At 45.7% G+C, this 22,222-nt stretch overlaps 1 protein-coding gene across 1 annotated transcript in view; it reads left to right on the top strand.

Annotated features, from left to right (window-relative positions):
- Positions 1-20,348, top strand: part of LOC142183306 (hexokinase HKDC1-like) — a 39,383-nt gene extending 19,035 nt beyond the window's left edge. The window contains exons 13-18 of the mRNA XM_075258338.1: positions 2,182-2,277; positions 6,566-6,665; positions 6,904-7,087; positions 7,590-7,745; positions 9,190-9,423; positions 19,634-20,348. Coding sequence (XP_075114439.1) covers positions 2,182-2,277; positions 6,566-6,665; positions 6,904-7,087; positions 7,590-7,745; positions 9,190-9,423; positions 19,634-19,787 — 924 coding nt within the window. The 3' untranslated portion in view covers positions 19,788-20,348. The remainder of the gene's footprint in view (positions 1-2,181; positions 2,278-6,565; positions 6,666-6,903; positions 7,088-7,589; positions 7,746-9,189; positions 9,424-19,633) is intronic.
- The last annotated feature ends 1,874 nt before the right edge of the window (positions 20,349-22,222 follow it).

The raw sequence follows: 22,222 nt of genomic DNA, 5'->3' as shown, positions 1-22,222 counted from the left end.
AGAGACCATAACCCATTATATTTTTCTCTTCAAGAAAGGCATCGAGGCCCACTTTGAACTTGTTCAGTGAATCCGCCATCACCACTTCCTGGGGCAGAGAGTTCCAGAGCCTCGTTGTTCTTACTGTGAAGAATCCCCTTCTATGTTTCTGGTGAAACCTTCTCTCCTCCAGACGTAGAGGATGTCCTCTTGTCACTGTCACTGGCCTAGGAGTAAAAATATCCTTAGAAAGTTCTTTGTATTGTCCCTTCATGTATTTGTACATTGTAATTAGATCTCCCCGTAGACGTCTTTTCTCTAAACTGAATAACCCCAAGGTGCAGTAAAAGAAATAAAATATCGTTTATTATGAATAGTTCTTGTACCCAGGTTAAATATTTTTAAAGAGAAACAAATAAAGATTAGAATTTTAATAGCCATTTTTTGTTTTGGATTTGCTAAGGTTTCAAAAAATGAGTAAGTGATAATGGAAACCCAAGTGAAAAATGTCATAAAACTCATCATTGAGTAAGACAGAGACTGAGATACATGACTTCTGTTTGTAGCCATATAGTACAATTGTATGCCGCTTGCTTATTTACCATAATATGTGTAGACCAGCATTCCACATACAGTGGCATATTTGGCATTAAGCCCTCTCATGTGTGGCTCCCCAGTTACTATTTCTTGGTGCTATATTGTGCACTGCTGGCATCTGGAAGGCCATAGTATTACTACAACTTTATACTAGGATCAAAATAATATCACTGGCAATAGCACTAGGAGGATATGAGTCAATTCACTAGCCCATATATGTAATAGGCTGCATCCCTTTCTACAAGGAATGTAGCTCATCACTACCTGTCATATTTGATAGTGATGTGCAACCTTCAAAAACTTAGAGACCCATAGTATATACTGACCCTCACAATCTATAGGTTATTGGGTGGTCCATTTTATATTGTCCAAGGTCAGTCATGCAAATCTCCAATATGTCTGTACGTAGTTTGCAAAAGGAATAATTGTGTCAGTGGAGAAGAATAAGCCAGCAGCCCAAGTCATCACGTGTTCTTGCAAGGTACCCTCTGAGTCTATAAGACGAAACTTGGTTTCTAAGTATAGCACTTCTAATCTTATATTAATATTAGGATGTCCCATTGACTAGATTATGTTCTAAATACAAGCAGTCTGGTGTAAGTAGTATTTGCAAGCTGTGTTTGTGCAAAGGAAAGTGAGCACATGTTTCCAAAACAGTTGTATTTGTGTGCACTCACAAAAACAGTGATGGTGCTCGCCACACCTGGAACATCCCAGATCGGTCACCCCTCCTATGAAGAATCTACGTTGTGCTGTAATATATCCTCTGTGGGTAGTTTTTAGTTTTCTCCCAATAGGAGACTGCAGGTATATATTTAAAGGATTTATGTAACGTAGATAAGATGAGATCTGTCGTTAGGTCCACGTCATTACATGTCCAATTAATGATTCCCGAAATCATAGATTATAGATTTAGTTGTGAATGCAGAAACAAGTAGTGATTGGAAGTCCGTCATTCAAGGTTAATAGTTTTTGGTCTCCCATTCAGTCTCCCCCATGACCTTGAGGACCGCAATGGAATAGGTGACTGGATGAAGGGCCATCAATTGGGTGCGCCAGGTTTTTTCTCTCAATTGAGATCTGTTGTATGATTGGGGGTACTCACTTAGAACTTTTTTTTTTCTATTTTTTTTTTTTTACGAGCAGGGAAGGGGGGGGGGTAATTGGCTTAAAATGGTTGAGACTCACTGATACAAAGTCATCATCAGTTTACCACTATCTAGTACTTCACACCTCTGGTTCTGACTAATGCACATGGACATGAGGGGCATCTTCAGCAGTCTTCAGACATCAGACACATAGAGGATAAGGCACCCTTCAGCACTCATAGTAAATTTCTTAACTATTTTAATTTCATGCAATCGTTATGTGTGGGCAGGGTATTTAGGACTCTCACATTCTCTCCAAGGAGATATACTTTATATGCTTTATATGGAGTTGTCCAGCTCCAAATCATATAAACGTATATTTATTTCTCAGAACCTAGCTTTTATCCCTCTATAGTATCACGCTCTGATAGGACAGGATAAATATTCTAACAGGTTCACTTTCAGAGACAGTCCTTGTACTCACCCAAACCTAATGTGTCTTCCTTTTACTGTGTAGGGGACATTGGTTGGATGGACAAAAGGCTTCAAAGCCACGGACTGTGAAGGACAAGATGTAGTAGACATGCTGAGAGAAGCCATCAAGAGAAGGAATGTAAGTATGCATCAAAATACCAAGGTATCTACCACAAGGTCATGTGCTTTTTTTCTTGGCTATACAGGATTAGTGAGGAATCATCTTTAAGGACACCAATACCTTCCTAATATGAACTGAATTGTAAAATTGTGTTATAAATAACTTTAGATATTATCTTTACTGTCTTTACAGCTTAAAGCTGTCTGTGTAGGCCACAGTTCACACGAGCGCGGCCTACACTGACAGCAGTGTGTGACCTCTGCCCCAACCAGATTCCCCATTAGTGAGTGATCCCGGTGATTACACGCGTTCCAGCATAGAGGGCTCATGTGCCCTCTCTGACACGCGTGCCTAGGTTCACCATCATGGGTCTAGGCTCTTACCTGACTCCTCAGTCTATGGGCAGGTATATTAACAAGTCCCTGTGCAAGGACAGGGGACCCTCACTCTAAAATATAACCCTCTAGCGATCCATCGATGATTTGTAAGCTGTAAAATTCTTTAGCTCAATCCTTTTTTCTATAAAATAATAAATTGTAGGTTGCTAGTAGCTGATTTTAAGGTGGCAATGCCCGTCAAATACCCAGTGGGTATTATGTATGTGCAAAGCTTGGTTCACATCTGCGGTCAGTATTCTGTTTGGGGAGTCCATTTGGGGACCCCCTGAACGGAATACCGAACATATTAAAAAGCGGTGAGCACACGGACCCCATAGACTATAGTGGGATCTATGTATTTTTGGCACGGTGTATACACAAGTCATGTGTAGAGAATAGTAGTTCATGAACTACTTTTCTCTCTGCATGATTTATGCGGAAAACACACAGACACCCTTATAGTCTATGTCAGGGGTGCTCACACTTTTTCAGCGTGTGAGCTACTTTGTTAGCTGACCAAGGCAAAAGATCTACTAGGGCCTGGGCGGGCCTGTGGGTGGGCGTATGGGCGGGACCGGGCGGGCTGGGCATATCTGTGGGCAGGGCCGGGCCTGTGGGCAGGGCCGGGCCTGTGGGCTTGGCCGAACGGATCGCGAGAGCAGGAGACAGCAGCGTTCTGTGGCCGTCCAGGGATTCCCGGTGTCTTTCTGTTCACAGCACAGACTGAGAGTTATCTCTGGACACTGGCAGGCTGGGGCTGCGGCAGCCCGGCCTGCCAGTGTCAGGAGATGACTCTCAGCCTGCACTGTGAGCAAGCAGACACCGGGGATCCCTTCATCCTGCGATCGACCCATACGTCTTTTGCGATCTACCAGTAGATCGCGATCGACGTATTGGGCACCCCTGGTCTATGGGGTCTGTGTGCTTTCATTGCTCACCTCTTTTTAATGTGTTGGGGATTCCGTGCAGGGGTCCCAAAGCAGACTCCCTGAACAGAATACCACATGCAGATGTGAACCAGGCCTTACAGATATGGGATGGGATGGGGGATCTAAATCGGATCCTGTCTGTATCCCATGTTTGTATTTTTTTGTTTTTAACATGAAGTGTCCATTTTTATGTGTTGAATATAAAATAATCTTATACTTTTATCTGACATTAGCTATTTTACCCTTTTTTATACACCTCTTTTCTTCCTCTGTATTTTAGCTCTAGAAGGCTGATACTTGAGAAATAATTGGTTATGAGTTTCTATATAATAATTGATTTACCTTTCTATATAGACATGACCTTTTTAGAAGCTGATGTGTCGATCAGTGGATCACTTGGGGGTTGACTTCTTTTCCCAACCCATTAACCCCTTGCTTTACTCAGCAGGCAGCTGATTTTGTTGAAGAAAGTCACTGTCTATACAATTCCCCTACATTTATAATGTAATTTATAATACTTTTGGGCAATACTGTATCTAATCCTCTGGCGTGTGATACTGTGTGCTGACTTGTGTATCTAATCCTCCAGCATGTGTTATTGTGTGCTGACTTGTGTATCTAATCCTCCAGCATGTGTTATTGTGTGCAGACACGCGTATCTAATCCTCCAGTGAGTAGTACTGTCCGCAGACACGCATATCAAATCCCTTGGCGTCTGGTACTGTGTGCAGACGCATGTATCTAACCTTCCCTGTGTGGTATTGTGCACAATAGCTTGTATCTAATCCTTTGGTGTGTGGTATTGTGTGCAGTGGCGCGTATCTAATCTTCCATTGTGTGGTATTGTGTAAAGACGTATGTATCTAATCCTCCGGCGTGTGGAAGTGTGCACAGACGTGTGTTTCTAATCCTGCGGCATGTGTAACTGTGTATAGACGAAAGTATCTAAACCTCCGGCATGTGATGCTGTGTGCTGACATGCGTATCTAATCATCTGGCACATAGTACTGTGTGCAGACACTTGTATCTAACTCTCCCCGTGTTGTATTGTGTGCAGTAGTGCATATCTAATCCTCCACCGTGTGGTATTGTTTTCAGTGGCGCGTATCTAATCCTCAATTGTGTGGTATTGTGTAAAGACGTGCGTATCTAATCCTGTGTCATTTGGAACTGTGTGCAGACATGTATCAAATCCTGCAGCATGTGGTATTGTGTAAAGACGTGCGTATCTAATCCTGCGGCATGTATAACTGTTTATAGACATACGTATCTAATCCTCCGGCATGTAAAACTGTTTGAAGATGCACGTAATCTAATCCTCTGGCATGTGGTACAACGTGTTGAGGTGCGTATCTAATCCTCTGGCATGTAAAACTGTGTGCAGACTCACGTATCTAATCCTCCGGCATGTGGAATTGTGTGTAGATGCGTGTATCTAATCCTGTGGCGTGTGGAACTGTGTGCATTGGCGCGTATCCAATCCTCTGGCGTGTGGTATTGTGTGCAGTAGCGCATATCTAATCCTGTGGTGTGTGGAACTGTGTGCAGATGTGCGTATCTAATCCTCCTGCATGTGGTATTGTGTGCAGTGGTGCATATCTAATCCTCTGGCATGTGGTATTGTGTAAAGACATGCGTATCTAATTCTCCAGCGTGTGGTGCTGTGTGCAGACGTACACATCTAATTCTCTGGTCAGCATGTGGTACTGTGTGCAGACGTGTGTATCTAATTCTCCAGCATGTGGTATTGTGTGCACTGGCACGTATCTAATACTCTGGCGTGTGGTATTGTGTGCAGATGCGTGTATATAATCCTCCGGCCGGCGTGTGGTACTGTGTGAAGATACGCATATCTAATACTCCGGTGTGTGTGATACTATTTGCTGACTTGTGTATCTAATCCTCTGGCGTGTGGTTCTTTGTGCAGACACATGTATCTAATCCTTTGGCATGTGGAACTCTGGCATGTGGAACTCTGGCATGTGATACTGGGTGCTGACCTGTGTATCTAATCTTCCAGCGTGTGGTACTTTGTGCAGACGCGCGTATCTAATCCTCTGGCATGTGTAACTTTGTGTAGACGCGCGTATCTAATCTTTTGGCGCATGGTACTTTGTGCAGACACTTGTATCTAATCCTCTGGCATGTGTAATTGTGTGCAGACGTGCGTATCTAATCCGCTGACATATGATATTGTGTGCTGACCTGTGTATCTAATCCTCTGATGCGTGTATCTCAGCTTGGTGATCAGTGTTGGATTGTACATGTGCAGTGACTGTGTGTATTGCAGTTGGAATATGAGTGAAAGACTTGCAGGTTTGTTTTGGCTAATGGGAGGACAGGGTCTTGGGAAAGCTGTATCTCCAGAACGGTACGTCCGAGTGAGTTGGCTTCTCATCTTAAACCTTCTCGGACACCTGAAGTATCTGAGTGCCAAATTTGGTGAAGATCGGTCCAGTCGTTTGGTCGCGCATAAAGAACAGACAGACAGACAGACAGACAAAAATTCATTTTTATAAGATAGAGAAATTAATGCCTGAAGTCTATCTGTGTGCCACCTGCTATTTCTTAGCTGCTCTCAGCTATATCTAGTAGAAAGGTATAATAAGACACAGACGAGGGCTATTATTTGCGAATCATCATCATTAGACTAAGGCGCTGCTTTTTTTTCCCCACAGCGCTTTTCACAGAATTAGCCAGAATCCCATCCACTTTGCAGGCACTGTAATACACACCATTTTTTCCACAACAAACTTGCAATGTGGAGCCCATACTTAAGGCGAAATTTAGTAAAAATGACTTGCCACACAACACCCTAGGTAAAATAAATTTGATAGAAGTTTGCTTAGAATGTGATTCACTTGGCTCATTTTTCCGTGTTTTACATTATTTAGTCATAACATAGTTTGTATAGTAGTTACTGTAATAATACATGTTCCCTATGTAGGCTTATAGCATATCATTTGTTATGTACACCAATTTCTGTATTCGGTTTTGAAGGAGTTTGACTTGGACATTGTGGCAATTGTCAATGACACAGTGGGAACCATGATGACCTGTGGATATGAAGCTCCAGACTGTGAGATCGGGCTCATTGCAGGTAATACTAGAATAGAATATCTATGTAATTGACCATCAGAACCAAACCTTACTTCAGTGGCGTCTTTGCCTGTAAAAATAAGTTGCGTAGTACTGTAACATTTTGCTACCATCCATATGTAAATAAGTTCTACTTGGTGGAAAAAAAGAACACTGTATCTCATACCACCCTATGGAAGTTATCTCAAGATAGATCAATATTTATTAATACAATCTATATGCATGTCTTTCTTCCCCAGGTACTGGGAGCAATGTGTGTTATATGGAAGAAATGAAGAACATTGAAATAATAGATGGCGATGAAGGAAAAATGTGTATCAACACAGAATGGGGAGGATTTGGGGATAATGGCTGTCTCTCTGACATTCAGACACAATATGATATCCATGTGGATAAATACTCATTAAATCCTGGAAAACAAAGGTAAAAAAAATGTATTGAAAATAAATAGTGTATACTGGTTGGTAGGACATCTACTCCTTGTACTACCTTGCACAGATCTGCCCATGTTTTGTTTGAACCAACTCCTAACTTCAGCCTAAGAGGGGGTGGTCCAGTCTACACAGATCGTCTACAACCATCTTATTCCTTGCAATTTTTTTGGTTTTGCCTCTTTCAAGATCCGTTTAGCAAATATTTCTGTAGCAAATCTACCAATAGCTATCTGATCAGTGCGTAATCCCTGAAACAATCAGGATTCAATATGTGAACCTGAGTAATAGGGCTTGATAGAAGTTTAGAGGGAAGTGTACTCTTATTGATCTCTTTACATCTAAATACTTAAGACGACAAGAATCAAAGTATAAAAAGCCAGAAAATGGTTTTATGCAAATAGTAAAAAAAAAAAAAACACATACTATATAATTTGAATTTACTTGTGCTGTGGCTTGCACATGACTAATCTATCTGTACATGTTTCATATAGTTATGAAAAGATGACAAGCGGAATGTACCTTGGAGAAATCGTCAGACAGATTCTTATTGATTTAACCAAACGTGGTCTGTTATTCCGAGGACAAATTTCTGAACGACTGAGGACAAAAGGAATATTTGAAACTAAATTTCTGTCTCAAATAGAAAGGTGATTATTTTTCTGACATTCTGTACATCAATATTCCCAACCAGTTATTCAGGAGCCACATGTCCCCCTGCTTTTGACTCTGGTGCAGATATTTTAATTCACTAGAGACAACATCTCTCAGCATGTGGCCTCCAGACCTGCTCCTAGCACCAGGGCTGGCTCCAGGTTTGTGTTGGCCATTAAGTATCCGAGCCTCATTGACCCTTTTGTGGCGCAACTCATGCAGCAGCAGGGTGTTCCTCTAAAAGGCGTCAAAGCAAAAAAGCATCTGAAATTTGATCCGGGGATCTATGAGCAGTAAGTGAGAGTGAAGTCTGCACTTTTCGCGCTGCTCTGTAATGATGGAAGCGCTCATTGCTGAACCCAAGCGGGCCCTTCCTGGCACTCTGGGCCCCCAGCACTTGAATGACACTTCCAGCAAGCAGCTTAAAGGGGCTCTATCATTGGGAAAAGTCATTTTTAACTAATCACATCCTTGCATAGGCTTTAGAAAGGCTATTCCACACCTACCTTTAGTATGTAAATTGCCTCAGTGGTTTTTGAATAAGTCTGTTTTTATTCATATGTTAATTAGACTGGGTGCACTATGCATTCTGCACCCTCTTTGCTATTGTTTCCTAAGGGTGTATACAGCACAGGCTGCTGATTATGATGACTGATGTGTATGTTTGCACACACACATAGGAGATAATAGCAGGGGCGACTGCTGGGAACTTCCTGTGCGGGCTGGAAGCTCATTAGCATATGAATAAAAACGAGCTCATTTAGAAACCACCGAGGCAATTTACATACTAAAGGTAGGTGTGGAATAGTCATTCTAAAGGCTATTCAAGGATGTGATTAGTTAAAAATGACTTTTCCCAATGATAGAGCCCCTTTAATAGAAAAAATGGACAAGATGTTACCTTATGACAAGGCCACATGACCTCATCATATCTTCAAGTAAATGGTTTTCCTTTTTCATCTCTAATTATACATTAGGTGTATCCTACAGGGTCCGCCGTGCACCTAGTCTGAGATCTATGCCAGTTTGTTGCTGGCAGGGGCGTAACCAGGAGACCCCAGGCCCACAAGACATTTGTTACACCACTGGTTGCTGGCATAGATTTTCAGTCACTATTTATGCCAGAAAACTGTTGTAAATGACCATCTGCAAAAAAATTATGAATGTCTCCTGTCCTCCTGATCAGTGGGGAGGGAGGTTTGAGCAGTTGGACCCCACAATCTTCAAGTTATCCTCGTCGTATGTTCTCCTTAAATAAATGGTTGCAGGAGGCTATCTGCTTGCCTTCAGAGGTTCTTCAATAATTGAGTTGTGTGCCTTGAGGTGTAGTGTAACCCCTACTGTGACTGTCACAGCATACTGCCTCAGCTTATCTGCCTTTTAAGAGAGTGACATTTTTGTATAGATTTATAACTGGTCACTACTTTTTTCTTTTCACAGTGATCGTCTAGCTCTTCTTCAGGTCCGGAAGATCCTCCAACAACTAGGTTTAGATAGTACCTGTGATGACAGTATCATTGTAAAGGAAGTTTGTGGTGCGGTGTCTACAAGAGCAGCAACGTTATGTGGAGCCGGCTTGGCTGCAATTGTAGACAAAATCAGAGAAAATCGTGGTCTTGACCAACTGAAAACTACAGTTGGTGTTGATGGAACCTTGTATAAGCTTCACCCACAGTAAGTTATAGGTGTATTATTACATAATAAGCAATAAAGGGATAGAAATCAGGAAATTTCTCACACCACACTAGGTGGATTTGCAAAAATGTTCTTCATACAGATATAGAACAAGTTAATTAAAAAAACACAAAAATAGAAGAAAAAGATAAACAAATTTGGCAACCACTATGGGTTGTAAATGGGTAGGAGCAATATTGTATTCTTATTGTTGTAGTAGAAAGACTGTCAGCATGTACTGAGAAAGGCTCCACATAATGGTGGCCAATTTTATTATTATTAATTATTATTATTATTGTTTATTTATATAGCACCATTAATTCCATGGTGCTTCACATTTGGGGGTTTATATACAATACACAAAATATACAGGTAGATATAATACTAACAATGACTGCCCACGAGGGCTTACAATCTATGAGGGAAGGGGGATAGAGACAGAAGGAGAGGGGGAGACAGTTCAGATGGCGGTGTGGTGATAGTGTTATTGGAGGTTGTAGGCCTTCTTGAATAGGTGAATCTTCATGGCCTTCTTGAAGCCTGTGATTGTGTGGGTCAGTCTTATGTGTCTTGTTAAGGAGTTCCAGAGTATGGGGGATGCACGGAATAAATCTTGGAGACGGTTGTGTGAGGAGCGAATGAGAGCAGAGCGGAGTAGGAGGTCATTGGAGGATCTGAGCTTATGTGTGGGCAAGTAGCGGGAGATTAGTTCGGAGATATATGGAGGGGAAAGGTTGTGGATCGCTTTGAATGTTAACGTTAGTAGCTTGAACTCAATTCGCTAGGCTATGGGTAGCCAGTGGAGGGACTGGCATAGGGGAGCAGTCAATGAAGATCGGGGGGTGAGGTGAATTAAACGAGCAGTGCAGTTTAAGGTTGACTGGAGGGGGACGAGAGTGTTAGCTGGGAGTCCATGGAGAAGGGTGTTGCAGTAATCTAAGCGGAAGATTATGAGGGCCTGGATGAGCATCTTAGTGGTTTCAGGGGTGAGGAAGGAGCGGATTTGATGGATGTTCTTGAGTTGGAGGCGGCAGGAAGCGCTGAGGGTTTGAATGTGTGACTTGAAGGATAGGTCGGAGTCCAGGGTTACCCCAAGGCAACGGGCTCGTGGTACAGGGGTAATTGTGGTTCCGTTAACTTTGATAGATGGGTCAGGTGGAGGGGCCATACGGGGTGGGGTGAAGATGATGAACTCCGTTTTCTTCATGTTGAGTTTGAGAAAGCGGGAAGAGAGGAAGGAGGCTACAGCTGCTAAACAGTCTGGAACTCTGACCAGCAGAGAGGTAATGTCTGGTCCAGAGATGTATATTTGGGTGTCATCGGCATAGCAATGGTACTGGAAACCATGAGATTCTATGAGTTGGCCCAGGCCAAGGTTATAGATGGAGAACAGGAGGGGTCCAAGGACGGAGCCTTGGTGGACACCTACAGAGAGAGGGCGTGGTGAGGGGTGGTGTGCGAGTGGGAGACGTTAAATGTGCGGTCGGTGAGGTATGAGGAGATCCAGGAAAGGGCCAGGTCTGAGATAGCAAGGAATGAGAGAATTTCTAACAGGAGGGAGTGGTCAACTGTGTCAAAGACAGAGGAGAGGTAAAGGAGGAAGAGGACAGAGTAATGGCGCTTGGCTTTGGCGGTTAGAAGGTCATTAGTAACTTTTGTTAGGGCAGTTTCAGTGGACGGGGTCTGAAGCCTGACTGTAGTCTGTCAAAGAGCAAGTTGGACGAGGATAGGAGGCGAGTTCTGAGTGGACGTGTTACTTAAGCAGTTTTGAGGCGTACGGGAGCAGTGAGATGGGATGATAGTTGGCTGGAGAGGACGGGTCAAGGGACGGCTTCTTAAGTATAGTTGTGACTGTGGCGTGTTTGAAGGAAGAGGGGAAGGATCCATTGGCTAGAGATAGGTTGAAGAGATGGGTTAGGGCCGGAGTAATGACTTCAGTGAGTTTGGGGATGAGATGTGACTGGCTCGGGTCAAGCGCGCAGGAGGTGAGGTGGGATTTGGAGATTAGGGAGGAGAGTTTTTCATCAGTGATGGTGGAGAAACAGATAAAGGATGATGAGCAGTGAGCAGTTGGGTGGAGTGGTTGTCGGGGGATTAGGGTGAGACTGTCTCTGATGGTGTCAATTTTAGTTTTGAAGTAAAAGGCAAAGTCATCAGCTATGATAAGTGATGTCGGAGGGGGCGCAGGAGGACAGAGTTGAAGGTGGTGAATAGCTGTTTGGGATTGCGAGAGAGTGTAGATATGAGTGTGGTGAAGTAGACCTGCTTTGCAGAGGTGAGTGTGTTCTTAAATGTGAGAACTGCCTCTTTGTAACTGAGGAAGTCTTCCTGGGAGTGGCTTTTCTTCCAGAGGCGCTCTGCAACCCACGAGGCACGTCTCAGTTTTTTTGTCAGGTCGGTGTGCCAGGGTTGCCTATTGATCGGTCGGGCTCTGGTGTTTTCGTAGGGGGGTACAGATTCAAGGGCTGAGGTAATGGTGGAGTTATAGAAGGCAGCAGCGGCATCTGTGTCCTGAAGTGAGGATATGTCAGCAAGTGGTAGGAGTGATTCTGAGAGAGTGCAAGTGTCAAGGCGGTTGTGGTTCCTGCGGGGACGTGTTGGTTTAGAGGTTGGGGTGTCAATTAGAGAGGAGAGGGCAGAGAATGTCAGCAGGTTGTGGTCAGAGAGCGTATATGGAGAGTTAGAGAGGCTGCATATGGAGCAGAGGGGTGGCAGAGGAGGACCATTGGGAGTGACCAAAGGAGGCGGTGAGGGACAAGAGACTAGAAGCGGGGGGGGGGGGGGTGTTCTGTGTTAATGGGGATGTTGAAATCACCCATGATGATGGTGGGGGTGTCTTTGGATAGGAAGTGTGTGAGCCAGGTGGTGAAGTGGTTGATGAAGGCAGCAGTAGGTCCCGGCGGTCAATATGACGGTCAGTTGGAGGGTGAGTAGATACGAACAGAGTGCATTTCAAAGGAGGGGAGGGTGAGGGAAGGTAGCGCTTGGATAGGGGCGAATGAGCAATTGTCTGACAGGAGGACACCTACACCTCCACCAGGTTTATTGTTGGGGTGGGGAGTATTTGAGAATTGCAGACCTCCATAGAAGAGGGCGGCGGGGAGGCGGTGTCTGAGGGTGTCAGTCATGTTTCTGTGAGACTGAGAAATGAAAATTCATTAAGAATGAAAAGGTCGTGGATGTAGTCTAGTTTATTACGTACGGAGTGGGTATTCCATAGTGCACCGGAGAGGACAGGGTGAGATTGGTTTGAGATTTCGGGGGTTCCGTGAGCTAACGCCAGGTTTGGGGAAAAGGTCGACAGTGGAGATTTGCTGGGGAGGTCCAGGATTAGGAGATATGTTACAGAACGAAAGATTATGAAGATAATCTGTTTTCCCTTAGCCCAAACAGCGGACAACATGGGGTTTTCCTGCCCCTGTGTACTGTTTAGGACAGGTGGAATAAGTTTACTTAACTAACAAAACAACCTCCCCCTCCCCTATATTAGGTCAGAGAGACCTCTCCCCCTCCGTGTTAGTCACAAGAATAATTCATCTTTCTTACAGACAGTAAATCTGCATAAAGGGAGGGAGACTTGTGCCGCTGTTTGGGCTAAGGGAAAACAGATTATCTTCATAATCTTTTGTTCCCCCTACGCCAAACAGCGGCACAACATGGGGATCTAGCAAGAAAATATCCCATTAGGGAGGGAAACTCTGAGAGGCTGAAGCTAAAATGGTACGCCCAAAGGCCACTGCATTGGAGGTGCGCCAGTCAAGCCTATAATGCTTAGCAAACGTCAGGTGCGAGCTCCAGGAAGCTGCACTACATATTTGGTCCACCGAGAGGGACTGCCTTTCTGCGCAGGAGGCAGATATGGCCCTGGTAGTGTGGGCCCGCAGACACTCTGGAACAGGCAGGTCTTGGGTTTATAAGGACCCAATGATGGCTTCCTTTATCCACTTTGACAGGGTGACTTTGGAGGCCTTGTTACCCTTATTGTGACCAAATACGTTTATGAGTAAATTCTCTGACTTACGAAAGGGGTTTGTCTGCTCCAAGTATATACGCAAGGCCCTCACCAGGTCGAAGCTATGCAACTTCTTCTCCTGTTCTGAAGTAGGGGAAGGAAAGAAGGAGGGTAGGGATATCACCTGGTTGATGTTCTCAGGGGTGGGAACCTTGGGTAGGAACCCACGGACAAACCGCAGTTGCACCCTGTCAGGAAAAAATTGAATATAAGGCTCAGAAGCTGATAGAGCCTGTAATTCTCCAACCCTTTTGGCGGATGTTATAGCCAATAAAAATGTTACCTTAAGTGTGAGGTATCTTAAGTCTACCTCAGACAAGGGTTCGAAGGGTGGTTCACACAGTCCTTGAAGCACCGAAGCTAAGTCCCACTGCGGGACTGGCGGTTGCACTGGAGGGCGGAGCCTAGAGGCCCCTTTCAGAAACTGTTTGACCAGAGGATTTTGAGACAACCGAGCCCCTAAGTGAGCAGACAGTGCCGAGACATGCACCTTTAGGGTGGCCGGAGTTAATCCTTTGTCCAGGCCACCCTGCAGAAATTCCAGGATTGTTTCAACAGCCGAATTGTCGGCCTGACTCTCTGTGCACCATTCCTGATAAATCCGTGCAATTCTCTGGTAGCTGCGGTTAGTAGAGTCTGCTCTTGAACTTGCCAGTGTTCTCAGGACGGCCTGGGATAATCCTCTGTCTCCACAAACGGTGCGGTTAACCTCCAGGCAGTGAGGTTGAACCTGTCCAGGTCCTGGCAGAGCTGACCATTTAGAGTTACCAGGTTGTGGACTCGTGGAAGCCTCCAGTAGGTCCCTCGACTCATTGACATGAGGTGGGTAAACCATGCCCTTTTTGGCCAGAATGGCATGATCACTATTGCCGATGTCTGGACCTGCCTGAGCTTCGCCAATACCTTCGGAATCATTGGAATTGGAGGAAAAACGTAAACTAGTTTGAACCTCCATGGTATTGACAGGGCATCTATTGCCAAGGGATTATCCTCCTGGTAGAGGGAACAAAATACCTCTACTTTAGCATTGTATTGGGTGGCCATCAGGTCCACCTCGGGGAGACCCCATTTCCGTGTAAGATGATGAAATATGCCTGGATCCAGCGACCATTCGCCTCTCGTCGCTATGCCTCTGCTCAGCTGATCCGCTAGGACGTTGAGTTGTCCTCTGATGTGTACCGCCGACAATTGGGATATGTTGTCTTCTGCCCAGGTGAAAATGCGGTCTGTCACCTCCATGAGTGAGAGGGATCTGGTTCCCCCTTGTTTGTTGACATAATGAACCGCTGTCAGGTTGTCTGATCTTACTCTCACCGCTGCTCCCTTTAGATAAGGGGAAAAGGCCAGGAGGGCGCGGTATATTGCCATCAGCTCGCGCCAGTTGGAGGAGCGGGTCTTCTCCAGTTGGCTCCAGGTACCTTGGGCTAGGGTCTCCCCCAGATGCGCTCCCCAGCCCGAAAGGGAGGCATCTGTGGTCAACAGGGTCCAGGAAGTCTGGGCCGTGGACCTCCCGTCTTTGAGCTGGGACCACCATTTTAGTGATCGACGGGCCCTGATGGTTAACTGGATAGGCTTCTGCAGTCCTCTGGGACTGTGGTTCCATTCTCTCAGGATCTCGGCTTGAAGAGGGCGCATATGCCATAACGCCCAGGGAACTGCCTCGACAGTCGCGGACATTAGCCCCAGGACCTTCATTGCTGTCCTTATCATAACCTTCCGGGTGCGGGAAAGGTGTAGTACCGCCAGACCAATCTTCTCCTTGCGCGGAGAGGGCAGGGAGATCATCATACTGAGAGAATCCAGATTGCAACCCAGGAATTGCACCCAGGTGGAAGGAACCAGTACTGACTTCTGCCAGTTCACCAGCCAGCCCAGCTCGGTTAGGAAAGCCACGGTGATACTCAACTGTGTGGCGAGAGTCTCCTTTGACTGGGCTTTCAGGAGCCAGTCGTCCAGATAAGGGACAATGAATATCCCTTGGAGACGCAGGGCGGCTATGACCGGGGCCACCACCTTGGTGAAGGTGTGGGGGGCCGATGATATACCGAATGGGAGAGCTTTGAACTGGAAATGACAAAGTTTCCCGCCTAGGCGGACGGCAATCCTTAGGTACCTTCTGTGTGGGGAAAATATAGGTACATGGAGATAAGCGTCCCTTAGATCTAGGGTGACGAATAAATCTCCTGGCTGCAGAAAGGGAAGGACCGACTTGATGGTCTCCATACGGAACCGGACTCTGCAGATATACCGATTTAGGTATCTGAGATCTATGATCATGCGCCAACCTCCGGATGCTTTTGGGACTAGAAACACTGGGGAGTAGACTCCCAGCCCCCGTTCTTCCATAGGTACCGGTTCCAATGCAGCCTTGTCCACATACTCTTGTATGGACTCCAGATGAAGTTGTTTGGTGCCCTGAAGAGGGCGGGTCCTGACGTACTTGTCTGGAGGTGGAGAAGCGAAGCTGATCTTGTAGCCGTTGTGTATAATGTCGAGGACCCATGGGTCCCTGATATGTCGGGACCACTCTGAGGCGAAAGCGGAAAGGCGACCCCCTACTGTCGCGGAAGCGTGGTGGGGAGGGCCGAGATAGTCATATGCCTCTCTTCGCCTCCTGGGAGGCGCCCCGACCTCCTCCTCTGGGTTGACCTGAGCGCCTTTGAAAGCGACCTCTCGATGTTCCCCTTGAAGGGCGGTAGGTCCGAAAGGAGCGCTGGCCCCTTCCGCCAGACTGGGGGAGGCACTTGCCCTTGGAGTCCGCCAACCCCTCCATTATTCTGTCCAGCTCTCTTCCAAACAATCTTCCGGCCTCAAAGGGGAGACTGCAGAGGGTAAACTTAGAGGCGTTGTCCGCCCGCCATGGTTTAAGCCATAAAGGCCGTCTCGCGGCCGTAGATAATGCCATGGCTCTAGAGGCCAATTTAGACTGATAGAAGACGGCCTCGGCAAGATAATCCACCATAAGATTGATGTCTGCTATGGACTCCAGCAGCTCGTCCCTGTGGGTTCCTGCATCTGTCTCCCTTTGCAGGTTAGCCAAATCGGACTGGAGCTTGGTCACCACTTCTCCTGCCGCGATGCTCACGGAGGCCTGAGCCGAAGAGGCGGCATAGATTCTCCTCAGGGATCCCTCCGTCCTCCGGTCCATGGGGTCCTGGAGATTAGACCCGTCCTCCGCAGGAAGAACCGTACGCTTAGACAGTTTGGCGACCGCCATGTCTACCTTAGGTGGAGGTCCCCAAGAGCTCAGCTGGTCTTCAGCAATAGGAAATGGCCTCTAAATCTCCTGGAGGCATTGAATGCCCTCTCAGGCTTCTTCCATTCAGCCTCCATCCTTTTTATCACCTCCGGGGACGCCTTGAAGGATCTAAGAGATCCGGAAGGGCCCTCGCCCGATTCAGCATCTGGGTCCTTGGCCCTGACCACTTTCAGGAGCTTGGGAATCTTCTCCAGTGGGAAAGAAGCCTTTATCGGTTCTTCAGGATCCTCCCCAGAGGACACCTGATCCACTATCTGCAAGCCCTCCAGGGACGGAAGGGACAGCTGCAGAGATTCCAGTCGTGGTCTCTTGCCTAACTGGGAAATGGAGGTCTCCAGTTTCTTCATAGACTCTCCGACAAACTCCTTCACCCATCCTACGACATCACGCAGTGAGGTCTCCTCCGAAGGGGAGCCTCTGCACCCACGGCAGCACTGATAGGCATACCCATCGGGCAGCGGAATACTACATTTTAAGCATGCCAGGTGCCGGCGCTTCGACGTGGACTTTCTCGGCGGGATATCTCGGGTTGAGGAGGAAGAAGACATCTAGCAAGGCAAGAGACAAAGGGTTAAAACATGTGCTGGAAACTCACCCTCCCTACCCCCCCCCCCCTGCCTGCCCCAGACCTTCAAGTAGTAGGGAACTGACTCCTAGTATCCTACACAAAGATACAGCGTGTTCCAGCTTGAGTGCGAGCAGTCAAGCACTCCGCAGCAGGACAAAGGGGCTTTTAAAGGCAGGAGGGCGGGAAGGAGGAGAGACAGGAGGGGGAAGGGGCGGACACAACTACAGGTCCCACCCACCCCCCTCAAAGAATGCCGAAACTGCCCCAAAACCCCTAAAAAAAAGGCGGAAGATAGTGGCTTCTCTAGAAGGAGGGGGGAGACTCCCACTCCTTAAAACATAATAGAGCCGCAAATGCCGGCTCCCCCTAACCAAAGGCTGGGCCGCGGCGCGAGGAACCTCTGCGCAAGCGCGGCGGCCCGGCCGAGTGCGCGCTTAATCCGACTGCCGGGAACTCCCCGGCGACAGGAAGTTCCGCTGGCCGGAAGGCCCTAGGCGCCGATGCTGCAGCGCTGCCGCAGCCGGCACCCGACGGACGCCCGCGGCTAGACAGAGGATGGGAACCGAGGTCCCCACCTGCAAGAAAAAAAGAACCAGAAAAAAGGTATTTACACAGGGGAGGGAGAGAGCTCTCTTTCCCCCCCCAAGCCCCCCCCCCCCCCCCCCCCCCCCCGACCAAATATGTAGTGCAGCTTCCTGGAGCTCGCACCTGACGTTTGCTAAGCATTATAGGCTTGACTGGCGCACCTCCAATGCAGTGGCCTTTGGGCGTACCATTTTAGCTTCAGCCTCTCAGAGTTTCCCTCCCTAATGGGATATTTTCTTGCTAGATCCCCATGTTGTGCCGCTGTTTGGCGTAGGGGGAACAAAAGATTATGAAGATAATCTGTTTTCCCTTAGCCCAAACAGCGGCACAAGTCTCCCTCCCTTTATGCAGATTTACTGTCTGTAAGAAAGATGAATTATTCTTGTGACTAACACGGAGGGGGAGAGGTCTCTCTGACCTAATATAGGGGAGGGGGAGGTTGTTTTGTTAGTTAAGTAAACTTATTCCACCTGTCCTAAACAGTACACAGGGGCAGGAAAACCCCATGTTGTGCCGCTGTTTGGCGTAGGGGGAAGCAAGGAGTAGCAGGGAGAGGGACAGCAGGTGTAGGTAGGAGAGGGTGCGGAGAGAGATGTGTGTGTCTGGGGCGGATAGCCTGCAGGTTTGTGAGCAGCTGTGCAGAGAAAGTTATATGGTGAGGTAGGAGAGAGGGAGAGATGAGGATTTCTTTACTGACAAGGCTGGTTTGGGGTGGAAAAGTGGTTTTTACAAGGATTGGGAGAACAATAGTGATGAAAGTGAGAAGCATTTCAGTTAGACAAGTAATCAGTTTGTAGCAGTTGGTTTGTGTTCCCTTCTGGCCCCATTCTGGCCTAATTCTGATAACCACACTTAGATTTCACACGTGGATTGCACAAATGACCTAGGCCAAATGACCTAAGCTCTTACATTTATACCACCCGAGGTTTGTAAGATGCCCATCAGGTGTGAATGGGGGTGTGGATATATGCAAACAGATTCAAGACAGAATCAAAGACAAGGAAGTGGGAGGAGGGGGGGGGCACAGCAGGGTGTAGACACAGAGGTATCACAACTAATATAATTGCTACAAAGTGGTTATAGACATACCAACAGAAAGACTGATAATAACAGGCAGGAATACAGTTATGTTGGAAGCAGGAGTGAGGTTGAAGTGGCAGAATTGATTGTAGCAGGAGTTAGATTTGTTCACTCTTAAGATAGCTTAGATGTGCTGCTAAGCAAAGCTCTTTATAAGGCCTAGCAGGCCATAGCGAAAAAAGCACTGCAAAAAAGATTTCTACAAAAGCGCAGACTTTGTGTTTCTCTTATATCTATACAGAGAACGCAAGTATTTCCATAGGTATAATAGACATGCTGCGATTTTCATAAACGTGGCTGTTTTTGAAATCACATTATGTCCACGACAGATATTTTTCTGCAATGTGTGGATGGGATTAGCCAGAATACCATCCACTTTGCAGTTACTGTAAAACATTCACACCACGAGGAGCCCGGGTTAAATAGTTCATAAACTGAATACCATTGGATTGAGGAGTCTCGGGTGTCTTCAAACAGCTGATCAGCAGGGGGCTTGGTGTGTCAGATTTCTGTCAATGTCCAATAAGGATAGGTCATCAATTGATAAGCTTTAAAAAAATAAATAAAAAAAACTTCAAGGACTGGGTAACTTTTTAAGAGATACACACAAATACAGAATACGAATAACAATTTGACTACAGTATGTTAAACAGGTTCCGTATCAGTCAACACTTCAAGATAAGTTCATTATTTTTTTATTTTCTAGTTTCTCTAAAATCTTACAAGAAACTGTGAAGAAGTTGTCACCACAATGTGATGTGACATTCATCCTCTCTGAAGATGGCAGTGGGAAAGGAGCTGCGCTTATCACAGCGGTCGCCAAGCGGTTTCACAGTCAGGAGGAAGAGGACAAGAGTTAGGTTGCCAAAAAAAGATTTTCTTGTATTTCTACAAAACCATCAGGAGTCAACAATGCTTATCAGCATGGAGTTATAAAAATAAAAATAGAAGCATCTCAGGTATTCAACTTGGTGTGAAGTATGCGCACATTGTATAGGATAACAATATGTTACCAGCTATTCGGTGATCGGGAAAAGGGCGGATTTATTTACTGGTCTTCTGTGCACCACTCGCCCATTCATTCACCCATTAGTGCTGACTGCACCTGAATTATTAAGAAGCTTCAGCCTCATAACATTTTAGGTGCACTCCTGTGGGCCAGAACTGAAATCTACACCAGTCATGTAATTTGGGTATAACCCTCACCAGCGTTCTAGCATGAGTTATAGTAAATTTGTTGGGCTGAGACATCCTACTCCCACCCACCTTGGTCTCTGCCCCATTTCACCCACTTTTTATGAAAGTGGTGATTGGGGCGTAGGAGGAACAATGTGGTATATCTTTGGTCGTGTGCCAAAAAAACACCACCTATACACTATCTATGCCAGAAAGGTGGTGTAGATGAGTTAGTAAATTCTTAATGGAGCACTAGCCATGCCCAATCCTCCTGGTGCAAGAGTCCATTTGTATTCATCTGTGAAATACCTTCTTCAATTGTTTCTTTACTTAAAAATAAAATAACTCTGCTTGATTTATGTAATAATCTTCGACTCTTTCATTTAAAGGGAGTCTGCCACCACAACTCGAGGTTGCTCAGGTATTGCTATTTTTGTCAATATGCAAATTAGCAGTTTGGAGCAATGAGGATGTTTCTGCTTCCTAGATTGATTCCGGAGACACTAACCTAACAGTGTCTTCCTCTTGTAAATCCATGCCTCAGTTGTTTTTGTCAATGGACAGGATGCAGAGTGCCAAAATGACACTGTGTGTTCTTTTTTTTAATGTTGCCCACTATAACTGTGACAATTTATTGAAAACTTAATCTGTATTCAAATGAAAGTGTGAAACTCTCCATTTTCCTCAGAAATGCATGAAAACAAGCAAAAATGGAACAAGTTCACAAAGTCCATTGGCCCCATAGACACTGTATTGACCATGCCCATGTAACTTGATCTTTAAGTTAAGGTCACATCTTTCAGAAAAAAAAATACTGCATTTTACAGTACTAGCAAAGCAAATATTATATTTACCAGTAATCTCATCCACACAGTTCAGAAAAAACTTCTACAGAAAAGCTGCATTTGCAAATAGACATGCTGTGTTTTTCCCATAAATTTATATGGGTTGGAGAAGGCAAGACTATAACATAGTGGAAAGGATAGGATAGGAATAAAGATAGGATTAAAGAGCTATGTATCTTGTCTTTTAGTCTTCGTAGATGCGGCGACTGACTTTGAGTGTATTATTTCAATCTGTTAGAAGGTTAGTTGGCGTCAGGGTTCCCTGGATGCAAAATAGGCTAATGTATCTGTATTAACTCAGAGTATTCTCTTTATAGATTTATACTGAAATGCAGCAGAAAAAAACATGTTTGTTTAAAGAGGACCTTTCACCACTTCCCTCATTTCTAGTTCTTAGCACCTGTTAATGGGTGTTGATCTATGGATTCCAGCACAGTTGCAATTTTTTCTCTAGCCCTCACCATTCCGAGTAATCAATGCTGTTAGTTTTGGTGTCTGATATACTATTTAAAGAGGACCTTTCATGTCCTTGGGCACATGTGGTTTTATGTACCACCAGAAAGCTGACAGTGCGCTGAATTCAGCAAACTGTCAGCTTTTCCTCTGACTTCATAGCACTACGGACAGACTGTCAGGAGAAGCGTTCCTGGGCCGTAAATGCACCTATATCTCTTCCCCCAGGGCACATAACAGGAACTCCAACAGTGCACTGAATTCAATGCACTGTCAGCTTTCTAGTGATATACAAAACCACATGTGCCTGACGAATTAAAAGGTCCTCTTTAAGGTCTTCCTTGAATTGCTACTGCAATAATAAAGGCATGTAGTGATTCAGTGGTATTATCTCTGACTGCATCATAGTTTACAAGGGTTTTCCATATTATCCTAATAACCATATTGTAAGGTTAGGTCATCAGTATCAGATAGGTGGGGCCTGACAGACCCTGCACCCCAACTGATCAGATGTTCTCAGCAGTTGATAAACAGAGAATGGAGCAGGAAGCAGACAGCACTGTAATCTGTGTAGTGGCCAAATTGAGTTTTTGTAGTGCCTGGTTTGACTACTATAGAGAGAACGCTGCTGCCAGCTTCATGCATCATTCTCAGACCCACCAATCTCATACTGATGACTTATCCTTAGTACCTGCTCAGGTAACAGGGCAAAAAAGTAGCTTATTCTTATTCTTATGGTAGAGTTGGAAGGGACCTCAAGGGCCATCGAGTCCAACCCCCTGCGAGTGCAGGTTTTCCTAAATCATCCCAGCTATATGTTT

This window comes from Leptodactylus fuscus, chromosome 10 (assembly GCF_031893055.1).
Source record: "Leptodactylus fuscus isolate aLepFus1 chromosome 10, aLepFus1.hap2, whole genome shotgun sequence".
In the NCBI taxonomy this organism is placed as follows: domain Eukaryota; kingdom Metazoa; phylum Chordata; class Amphibia; order Anura; family Leptodactylidae; genus Leptodactylus; species Leptodactylus fuscus.
The sequence above is the reverse complement of the archived record's forward strand: the minus strand, read 5'-3'. Positions and strand labels throughout refer to the sequence as shown.